The 12,339-nt window shown below is 37.8% G+C and overlaps 1 protein-coding gene across 1 annotated transcript; it reads right to left on the bottom strand.

Moving 5' to 3' along the window:
* Positions 1–1,914: 1,914 nt before the first annotated feature.
* On the bottom strand, positions 1,915–11,007 carry FAM47E (family with sequence similarity 47 member E). The gene is made up of 9 exons (XM_053461665.1): positions 10,964–11,007; positions 10,756–10,802; positions 9,473–9,848; positions 8,153–8,325; positions 7,597–7,768; positions 6,234–6,443; positions 4,006–4,164; positions 3,163–3,240; positions 1,915–2,306 (listed from the first exon to the last, which is right to left on the bottom strand). The coding sequence occupies exons 2-9, from the start codon at positions 10,791–10,793 to the stop codon at positions 2,163–2,165; spliced, it is 1,350 nt and encodes a 449-aa protein (XP_053317640.1). The 5' UTR covers positions 10,794–10,802; positions 10,964–11,007; the 3' UTR covers positions 1,915–2,162.
* Between the last annotated feature and the right edge of the window lie 1,332 nt (positions 11,008–12,339).

Genomic DNA, 12,339 nt, shown 5'->3' with positions numbered 1-12,339 from the left:
TCTCTCCTGCAGGGCAGCTACACCTCAGCTCAAGAGATCGAGGTCACACAATGACTTTCATTCTTCTACATTACGGAAGACAAGCCCTTGTGCAAGATCTTTCTCATTCATATACAACATGAGCAGGGTGTTGTTACAAATCTGTATCCCAGTGCAAAACGTGTGATTTTTAGATCAATATTGGTACTAAAAGTTATGTGATGGCATTTGCAGAAATAAACATTAGGTATGTGTCTGAAGCTTGCTATGAGTGGGTAGAAAGACCATTCATAACAATTTATGGAAGATGGTCACTGAAGATGGAAGGTATTTTGCTTCCCCTTCCAGATCATAACTGGATGTAGTGATCACAAAATCTAAGGAAAGCAGCAATTATTCCTCATCATTATTTAGTTACAGAAGCCTTGCAAGGGTGAAGTGAGTAGAAGAGAAGAGGGATCAGGGCAGGTGACTATATTAGTAATCTAATCCATTATTACAATGTCTCTCAGCTCTTTTCTATGCAGGAGATACATTCTGCTGAACCCATCTACTTGCATGATAGACACTGCCAATCAACGTGTCCCTTTAAAAGCTGTGTTGGTTACAAATGATTGGTGGGTTGCTTGCAGGCCATACCTAAGGCTTTTGCTCAGAGACTCCAGGTGAAGCTCTGCTTCTTTGGTTCACTAAGGGGAAACGCGGGGTCACTAGGATGGCGTTGCAGCACGCCCCACTCCCCCATTAAAAATAGCATCAGCGGGACCATTCACCAACATCAAGGATCCTGCAAGGGGGGACTCTGGGTAGCCGAAGACAAAAGCTTCCCAAGTTTGTTGGAGGCAGCATGTCCATAAATACAGAATAAAGATTTTTCTTTCAGCCAATTGCATGAACCTACTGAGATGTCTAAATATCTAAAATATAGTTCTAAAAAATGCAAACAAGGAAATAATGATATATCTAAGCTGGGGAAATTGCTAACCAACACCTGCTCCATGTTGTCTCTGTAATATCTGCAACAAATAGACAAACATTTCCAGTATGCATCGAAAAACTCCCAGACCAAGGCACGGGGAGTACTGCCAGCTTTAAAAACAGAATTGTGCATGCAGGGCTGGTTTAACAAACGGGCTACCGGTCTAAAATGTATCTATGGATAGACAAGGTAACTCCAAAAAATATGTTTCGCCTTTGGGAATCATTTACTTATAGCCCTTGTTCCTGTGATGTCTCAATGCGGTTTCCCAACCACGTCCAGACTGGCCATCTGGCACCAGTCCATCAGGACTGTTAAATTATAGGTATGTCTTTTTTTTTTGTTTTAAAAAGAACAAAATAGCATTAAAATTCATTGCTTGGGCTGAAAACACACCTGTTTTGTTGAAGGGTTCATTTTCTTTCAGAGGTCTTGGCTACCTTTACAAGTGAGTTGGGGGACTTTTAAATTGGCTGCTAAAACAAATTTACTTTGTTTAATGAGTGCAAAAGCCAAGCAAGATTGTACACGTACCTTTAAAGTGGAGCTGTCACAAAAATCAACATAAAAAACTATCCATACGTTGACATATCTTTTAATGCATCATATGACGTTTTTCAGATATTTGTAATAAAACAATTCAGCTTATGAAACTAAGTTCCTTTTAGGGGTAATTCGGATTTTTACACAATATCCTGCACAGTTATAGAACACATTACAAAGAATTGATGAGCAGTTGAATAAGCGGTCGGTCCGGGAGGAAGAGGAACCTAAATACCTTGTAATATATGGTGTGTTAACAAAAAGATTTCACATATATCTAGAATATTGGGAGTTATCACCACACTGGGGTCTTTTCACTATGCTTATGGGAATCATTTGATTTCTAGTAGTTGTAGAGTTACGAAAATGTTTCACCTAGGGATTTGTTCATGGAGGCCAAAGAGCCTGTATTCTTGCATTTTTTCCCCAGTTCCACATTAACGTCAATTGGTTCTCTGCTCGACAGACACTAAGTTTGACCATACATTTTGCTCCAGATGAACTAAGTCATAACTGATTTGGAATTTAGTAGATACCTCTACTAATCCATGCATAGACAATATGAATTATCTGTGAGCTATCTGTAATTACTTTGAACATGTCTGAATGCGAATATCAATTTATTATTATTTATTATTTATTTAGTGTCAACTTAGCATTGTTAGTTTATTATACTATCTTCATGGGTGGATGCAGAGCTAGAACGGTGCCAGGTGTTTCTTGTAGAAGAGCCTGTTCTGGATTCCCTCGTAACCACATTTTCTGATCCACCGGCGTCATTTTTGGGAAATATTCTCATGAGAAACTGAAATAACAAACATTACGCACATAGCACAAACATTGATTAACACAGCATAAACACTCTTTTAACTCATTGTACAGCGCTACAGAATATGCTGGCGCTATATAAATATAACAACAATAATTGGTGGTATCAGACGGGAAGCAAACACATTATTGCGAAGTCACTAATGCTAAAAGATGATAAACATACCAATCCAATACCCCTGTAAAATACACACAGAAGGGCTGTCAATGGGTACGTTAGCCCAAACCAACCCACTTCATTTCAACATCCACAAAAAATGGCCATTTTTTTTTTTTTTTTACAGGTGCCATTTACAATATATGACCAAAACTATATAGACAATCCTTCTAATCTCAACTACCCCCATCCTCATAGGAGTGTAAATTCAGGCAACCATAACCATGACTTGCCAGCACAGAGCATGGGGAGAATGAAAACACCAACTGCAAGCCAGGCCTAATCGGCCATCAGCTGTTACTGCTCTCACAATGCTCGAGACAGAACGGATGCATATTCCTGCACCAATATTCCAACATCTAGTTAAAAACCCTGTCTAGAAGAGTGAAGACTTCATAGATTTGGTAATGAGATGTTTGATGAGCAGGACTCCACATCCTTCTGACCATGTAGAGCCACGCAGTGTGTAACATACAATGAGTACTCAATTACACACATCCTGCACTGTCTTTGGGGATAAACGTGAAGATGTCTGGATTATATGTATCTGGTAACATAACAAGCAGCCTTCCTGATAAAAAAACACTTACTAGATCTGAAGAAAATCTGGCCAGTTAAGCAAATGTATTATCACTGTGTCACCATACTGAAAAGTGATCGATGACGCTGGGCTCACCTCGGGTTTCCGGTAGCCTTTCTTTTCTATGAACTCATTAAATGCTAAAGCTCCGTGGAGTTGTGACAAATCTTCATCCTAAAATATTGAACAACATGATCGGCAATGCTAGTTTTTTGCATTTTTAACTTCATAACATGTTGGGCATCATTATCAAAGTTACAAAACATGTTCTATATCTCCTTCTCCCAGCGTTCGGGTATGCCATAAGCCAAAAAATGAGTCAAAATGCTCACATAAATGGAAGATTAAGTGACACTTTCCCACGTTTTGCTGTATTAAAATGTTGAGTCATAGCCCCCTCTGGTGATGTACGTCGGTAACATATTACCTGACCTAAAACATCCTGTAAGGATTCTAAACTTCATTCAGAATTTTCCAGTCCCACATATTACGTTACACAATTCTTGGCTTACAGCATAATATGATATGCATTAAATATATGATTAATAAATACACTTAGGTCAGGTATCAGGATACATCAGGTATCAGGATACAGAACTGTGCTATCATTTATATCCCGATACAAAGTCAGACTCTACATCTATGGCCCAGGGTCTGCATTATACTGGACCATCTCAATGTTTCATAGGATGGGGAGGTGGCACAACTGCCTTCTTTCAGGAAGTAACTGGAATACCAAAAATATAACTATCATGGACACAGATCAACTCTAAAAGTCCATCCGACAACAATAAACACACTGTATTACTCCATGTGGTTGTTGAATACTATAAACTGTTATCTACAGGTCAGTTGTGTAGGTATTGTGCCCCAACAAGTATAATACATGGAACCAAACTTGTGATCACCAATGGTCATTTCTCACTGTATATACCATACCTCTTGGCTTAACCATGCTTTTGAATCTGTGTTTTGGTCCACCTCTTCAGCCTTTGGATCCTTTAGTGGTTCATTTATTTTCATTTTTTTCCAGGTTTTGGGATCAAGGTACCAAGCGCCGTATCTGGATTTCACCCAACTAGGGCAGTATGTGGACTCCTGTGAAAGAAAATAGGAGATACTGGTTGTCTACAAAATGGAAATAAACACATTAGTGTTTGTGTCTGCAAAATCACTATGTACATATTCACGATACATGCTACTGTGTCACAGTAAATAGCACGGCACCTATAATATTTGGACTTGCACAAGTGGATTAAGGGCCAGTGGGTCTCTGGTGGAACAACGTCTCAAAGGGGAAATCTCATGCTGGGGTTGAATGGGGAAGGAGGTAAAGTAGGTTCGATGTGAGTTATAGAGTCATGGGTTTGGGCAGGAGGTGTGATACAATTGAGGGAAAGAGTGATGGGGGTCAGAGAATGATGTAGGTTAAGGGAGAGAAGACAGATGATGTTACAAGTGGTATTGAAGCAGTGGAGCTGGGGGTGTGATTAAAGTGAAATGAAGAGAAGAGAGGAACTCACAGTACTTGGGAGGGTAAAAGACAATATGCTGAAGGGTGAGTATAAAAGGGGTTAAAGAGTAGAAGGCATAGGGCTAGATCTCTAAAATGTAAGATTTGAGAAACGTGAGATTGACTTTAATTACTATTTCTTGTAAGAAACACAGGGAAAAATCAAACACAACATACACATAGAAAGCATCTGCTATGACCAAAAACACAATATGGATACCAAGCTACGTACAGACACATGGAAATAAAATCTTCTAAAAATAAGAGCATTAATTCCCATTATCCTGTGTGGTGGGCTGAGCCTTTCTTAATTAAACAAATTGTTAAGTTCCTCGGTACACCCCACCCCTCCTCACATTACTCTAGGCACAGGAGCTACATCATTCTAAAATATGTGCTTATTTTGCAAAAATACACGTCAATTTAATGAAATGTTGTTTTGAGTCATTTCTTAATTCCTTTTGGTTCACCAGTGGCAACAAGGATGTGTTATAAGTGATGCCCAAAGAGCATGCTCATTTTTACACCCGTAATTAGTATGGATCTATTCAAGCCTGTCTTTTGATCACAATTCGATAGACTAGTAGAGAGTTCTTGAAAATAAACATGTACACAAGCGAAATGACCAATGACTAGGTGCCTCGGTAAGCGGCAGTCAGCATGTCTGAGACATCGAAGCCACTTTCTTGATATGTACTGGTTTTTTATTTTTTTATTCCTGGAGAATAATGTAAGCGTTTTTAGTGAGACCACCTGAGCTCCTGTCCAGTTTTTTGGCATCACATGGGAAACAGCTCAACTGTGATATCCAGGAACTGGCCTTGTGTCAGAAAGCACCTTTATTACTGTTTGTAGGTTCGGGCAATTTATAATAACATTAAAGATTTGGAGCCAGTGTACGTGCTAAGTCATAAAGTGTTATCAAGAGATTGTAAGCTTGCGAGCAGGGCTCTCTCCACCTAATGTATCGGTTTGTCTTAGTCTGTCAATTCTCGTCTTGTCATATCCCTTGAATATGTGTATTGTATTAAGCACTGAGTAAACTGTTGGTGCTATATAAATAAAAGATAATAATAATAATAATAAGAGATACTGAAGTTGAAGTTGTACTATCATGAGCAATTGTATCTCTTTACTATAACAGTAAAAATGTAGCTGGCAAAATTCTGCAAAATGATATGTGCACGAGAAAGGGTGAAGCTTAATTCTCCTGTTGGCCCAAACAAGATGGAAAGCAGCCATCTGCACTTTGCCACCATCGCACTTGTTATGGGGCAAAGGTCTCTGAGCTGGTATAGAATTATGTGCGGAAGAGTCACTTTTATAAAAGATCCTGCTAATAATGAAAAGTCTGTTACGAAAAGCGTAAACATATGGAAAATATATCAGCTCAGTTTAAACTACTTGCCCATCCCACAAATAAAACTTTAATAGTAGGATTTCCATGAAAGTTGGGGACAAGAAAGATTAAGGGACATCCCTGTCTCCTACCAGTTTTAACACCCAGCAGTAACTCAGAAATAAAATGTTTATATTAGGCATTGATGAAAGGCTTAAATAAATATATTGGTATCAATAAAAGGCTAAGAAACCTATTAGACTCTGTTATGATCCTGCTGAGAAAACAGCAGCATGATGAACCCATACAACTTACGTGAGATTGGTGTTGAAGTTTGAAATGCGTAGACTGAGAACTCTTCAACGTGTTCTGTTGCGATGCGAGACCCGCAGACATTCTCAGCTCTGCTGGAACATTGTTTAGCTCCACCACATGGATCGGGACACTGAGGGCTGGCTTGGTATCATAGCCACTGGCAAACAGGCTGGAGATGGTGGATTCAGTAACATTACACTGCTCACCTCCCTGTAAGCAGGGCAAACGCAGACTATAAAAATCACATATCATTGCTTGGAATATACTGTGTACAATCATGTGAAAAAGAAAGTACACCCTATTTGAAACTGAAGCAGTAAGGGTGTACTTAGTTTTCTACATATGGCTTCTCCATTTTGGCTTTATTTTTCTTGAATAAATTATGACACAGTGTAATATGTAACGTGTTGCTGTTCACCTGTTGTTGTCATTGTCTATGTTATAGTTATTATGTCCTCATATGGAAAACCATAGAATTCAAGGAGGGTGTGCTATCCTTTTTCACATGACTGTATATATCTCAAACATATTTTCTGATCAATATGGTCAGTTTGGGTGTGGCATACATATCTTTTATTTATATATTTCACCCAAGACCAAAACAGCCAGCGTCTACAATCTAAAAAAATGCAATGTGAGCTGTGTTGTGAAAACATTATTTATAGTTAATTGCCAACACAGTGGTTCTTGTATATCATAACTCCATGAGCTTGCAACATCTTATCTTAATATTCCTTCTGAATTTGTAAGAAGAGTGTAAACAGGTGGATACCACTACATTCATGTACTCAGCCCAAGGACCCGGTGATTACGAACCCTACATACATGCACATTAAGTCACCCAGGAGGTAGTACATGATCCATGTCACATCATGTGATGCATGCTTTCCTTCCCCTGGTTCCTCCATTCTCTTTGCATGATGTTGGCAAGATACATTTGTCAATCATACACACAGTAAATGAGATGCTAATTAGAGAAGTCATGGTAACATCCCTTGAAGACCGAGGAACCCTGGTAAAACTTCATATATGTTTAGATCAGGAGTCTCCGACTTTACATTTAATGAAAGCACTTATGATTAGTGAACAAAATGGAAAGCGTGTGGCATTCATTAGTAAAGCCATATTTTAAACATTGTACTCTTCTGCTACATAAACAACCCTTGCCCTCAGCAAGACAGAGACCAACCAGTAGCCTGCAAGCTATGTGCCCTCCCCTCAATAACATCTATGTTTAAATATGTCATATTTATGTATAACACTGCATAATCTATTTGTATTACATACATGAAGGATAATAATATGTCACGGATAGACACATTGTGTCCAAAGACAGCAAACTAAGCAGCTTAGTGCAACTTACCAAAGAAGACATCCAGTCGCAGAACTCCTTAGTCACTTGTTTCACATTTTCATCTACTGCAGGAGTCAAGCTGCGATTTATTTTGACTTTCTTCTCGTTTTTCTCCGATTCCTCTTTTTTTGAAAGCCATGTGTAGGGATTTTTTTGCCTGGACTGCCTGGACTGTTCACTTCTGTAACGGACATATAAAAGAAGGGCATGTTCTTTAACTGTTTTTTTTCTTCAAAGAGGAATAAAATGAAATGGTTTTCTAAGCTTTATCCTAATCCAGCGAATAAACTCTTCATTCACTCCACTGATTCTGTTTTTACTTTTACATGTAAATGGAAATATTTACGTGGTTTATATAATACAAAAAATGGAATGCTAGATAATATACCCTGTTGCTATTGATCTCTTATTCTGCATCCAAATGATCTGTGATGATCTGAATCTTCTTTGTGACTACCATTAAGAGCTGCTCTTCACACAATCTAAAAGGCCTCACTGTTAGTCTCCAGTATAATTACCGCACTTAGGCAAGCCAATAAGAAAACAAGGCCTAAAACAGACATACATAGCTGAATGCCTGCTGCTTGCCTCCCTTGACTTTACACTCAGCACCTCCTGCTGTTCCTTTTGTGGAGTGCTGTGCTCCTCTTCTGGCTCCTCGTCCTCCGCTTTATATGATCCTGATGCACTTTTCAATCTCATCTCTGGGTCGAGGATGTCCACAATTTCTTCAAACAACTTTAAAATACAAAATAACATAAAACAGAATTTAGACAGTACTTTCCAAGAGTGGATGGATGATATCAGAAAAAAAAAAACAATGACATCCTTACGAGAGCTATCTGTATAATCAACAATTTGCTAACTTTCTAACTTATCCATGAATTGTGATTGGCTTATTTAACACGTTGAGGGCGATAGGTACTTAGGGCTGCATGAGTTAACTTTTCTACGTCACAAAAGCACATCATTTCTCCAGTATAGCAATTCAATAGTGTAAAGGCTCAATATTGTAGTGTTTATGGACTGTTCATAGCCAAACAATTAAATGGTACTCTTACAAGTTGAAACAAAGCATGAATTTGGCGCATATCCAAATATCTGTGCTTGGTTCCCGTTGAGTTTCCATTAAAGACAGTACCCAACTCCCCTATTATTTATAGATCATTTCAATAGACCTAGAGATAAATTAGTTACTGCACATAAACAATAAAGTCAAAAACATAAAGTATTTTGTATATACAGTCAAGGTCATTTTAAATTACTTTATAAATAAAATAGAATCCCATTGGGCTTGCCGTGGATTCTGGGGAACTATAGCCTCTTCCAAGATGCAACACAGATCATTCCTCTTGGTACTCAATACTAAGCACAGCCCTTAAGAGAAATGGATATGGTGGACTTCATGGTGGTGTTTACAGTTCAAAAAGAGAGCTAGGACAATCCTTCCACTAAGAGTAGGAGAAGTTAATAAATCATAGGAATTAAATCACGAATGGATATGCATAAGGCTATACTATAACATAAGACAAAGGCAAGGGCAAATAACTTTTTGGCTTTTGTGTTAGTCATGAATGAAGAACTACTGCAAGTTTTTTAAAACTCAAAATTGCATATAACTAACAAAGAATGGATAATTAAGAAAATGTTAAATACAATTATTGGGCAAATTGAGCCCAACTTGAACTTTTAGCAATACAACAGTTGCATGTACATGCCCAACACGCCACATCCCATTACAAAGTTGGTTTACCAAGACACTGGGTAGACACATAAAATACTGACATGTCAATTTTGGCTATTCTGCATATCAAGTGCACTCATAATCAGTGCTACCAAACTTTTTCTTTGATTCTTTTTTCTACAAGAAACACCCCAGTCTTACTTTGGGTGGAAGACCCTCCTCCAGATGAGGATACAGAGCAAGCGGGTGCTGCGTGAGGCCATACTCAATCTGGGCTATGTACTCCCTGCGTGCTTGCTGCAATGGAAGAAGTTTGGAAAAGCAGGCCTGCTCTTTGGTAAATCTCTTGATTGGTTTATTCTTAGTTGGATCACTCTCATAATTTGTACTATGCAAAACTGGAGCTGGTCCTTTGCTAGATGGGATGAGGGTGCACTCGGAAAAAGAGGGATAGCCATCACGGAAATCATCAACCCCTTTTGGCAAGAAGGTCCATTGACGGCTGTTCAGGGCCCCGGAAAGGTTTGCTTTACGCGCAGAGTCATTAAGATACTTTTTACAGAGTCGTTCCTTGTACCTGAAACAAAATAAGCAAGACAAGCTAACATTGGAAAATATATTTGATTAGGGTAATACCAGCCCTGGCGTGCATAAAAAATAAAATACATGTGGATTGGTGATAGAATGAATACGAAAAAGAGAGGGAATGGGGGAGCATGGGAAACAAAGGAGTTAGGACACTAAATGATATATGGACATAACTATACCCATTATCAGTAGTATTTCTATGAATTGCTTGTCACGTTTGTATATAGTTGCGTATAAAACATATATAAAGTGAAATTTATATAAAGTTTAAAAGCTAGTCCTGTTACCATGGCAACTATAGAAACCGTGCAATCAGCAGAACCATCCCATTGGTTGCTATAGTTCACATTTGATCTTTGCTACCACAGCTGTTTAATTATGCTGGTTCCTTTACAGACTGCTATTATTAAAAGTGAATTATAGTTCTATTTATTAAGTGCAATTATTTATTTCCCCTGTTTTTCTATATTTTACTTCCAGAGATGTATTTTATTGGTTTTATTGTGGGTGGAATACTGAGTCCTCCTGGCTCTCATACTTTTATATAATTCTTTTTTCTTTATGTATGCTATAATAAACTATTGTTTGGTCTATTTCATTTTATTTGTTAGTTGACCGTTATTCACAATCAAGAGGGATCTCTATTTTGGTCATTTGAGCAAATACCCCTCATTTTTTGTTGCTATGGTGATAAGACCATTTCCCCCAGGATTTTCATCGCAATCATTTTTTTTATTATACATAATATATGTTTACTTACAATATATTGGTTAAAGTCAGGTCCCACTCAATTTGCTATACCCATGGAGTAAAGTTTGAGTTGATAGCACAACAAAGCCATACATTAAATAAACAATTCAAAGAAATCCTTGCATTTGTTCTACTAATAAACTTACCAAGGATGGCGAGGGTGTGAATCAGATAAGCCTGGCATTGCACAGATCTAAAGACAGAGGGACATAGTTAATACACATGTATGACTGCATGCAAAGAAAACAAATTGACATACATAAAGGTATAATAGGGGTTCTCCCACACCCCTGTATTGTTAAATTATTAATAAAGCTATGGGGATTAAAAAAACACAGTCCTATCAAAATCCACCCTGCGTGAGCACTCCCTTTCGCCTGTGTATACGTTCCGTAGCAACGTTTAACCTCCCTAGCAACCAAAAACGCTTGACGTCATGTTAATGCGACCGCCTTTGCAAAGCGTGATGATCGCAGAATTCGACATCTGGGTGTTCATCATTAGACAGGGAATTTGAATTGTTACTCGGCCGAGCTGCTGCAGGTGCCGGTCTTCGGCTAGATAAATGAGTTACTTTGTTCTTAGGCTTTCTCTCAATTGTTTCTGTTTGGGACCTAAACCTCACTGTCCCTCTCCCTCCGACCCCAAAACGTCGCACGTCACTAGGTGCTCTGACTATTGGTTGGGTGTGTGATTGTATCGTAGTTTTGTACAGCGCTACAATTCATTGTAGTGGGTATAAATCGAATTCAATGGCATACATTAGTCTCCTGAGCTCCTTACTAGATTCCATAATGGACAGTAGGTCACAAAGTCACACTAACACTCCACTAACCTTAAAACAGAAGAATCACTTATGAGCCATTTGGAATGTTGGGAGGGATCAAGTGACATTAATATCCCCTTGAACCACTTTTTCTCCTTGGGGTCTGTAGTTCTTGGAGCAGAGCATTGGTAAAGTGCACAAGTGTATCATATAACCTCCAAATCAATGCCTCCCATGAGATCTTTGATTATTTGAAATGTTGACTTGTATGCACCCTACAAACTCTGATGAGCAGAGAGAGCACTTTTTGATGCTATATATATATATATATATATATATATATATATATATATATATTCTGGCACATGGATGTGTCCGCTTTTTGCATGCAAACATTGCCTCTTGTATTATCTAGGCCTACTGTTTTCATTTACTTAAGTAAAGCAGAATATCCTTTCCTTTCATGAGTGGGGAAGAAAATAGTCCAACTATTATGCTAAAATATGAGTGGACCAACATGCCGTAAATTACAATATGGAGTTATTGACTCCTGCAACAGATGCAGGACCCTCATCTTCCTAATGTGTGTCAATGTTATTGTCAATTTTATATTATTATTTTTCATTCTATCTCACTATAAATAAATAAATAAAATGTAAAGCAATAAGAAGAAAAAAAATATGTCCCAAGCAACTTATTTCACAGGTTGCTATCCTTTAATAATATATCAATGACATCAAATGCAAGGTTTACATATTTTAATTATTTAATTATAACATTGATAGCCTTAAATGCAAGCATTGTCATATTTTAATGACTTCATTATCTGACATCAAAGGTGTGCATTACATATTTTAATGACTTCATTATATATAACATCAAATACAAGGAACATATTTTAATTATTTAATATTAGATCAATGACATCAATATATATATATATTAATGTTATTTTTCTTTAATG

The sequence above is a fragment of the Spea bombifrons genome, chromosome 1, assembly GCF_027358695.1.
Source record: "Spea bombifrons isolate aSpeBom1 chromosome 1, aSpeBom1.2.pri, whole genome shotgun sequence".
NCBI classification, from domain to species: domain Eukaryota; kingdom Metazoa; phylum Chordata; class Amphibia; order Anura; family Pelobatidae; genus Spea; species Spea bombifrons.
Note: the sequence above shows the minus strand (reverse complement) of the source record. Positions and strands in the feature narration are given on the sequence as shown.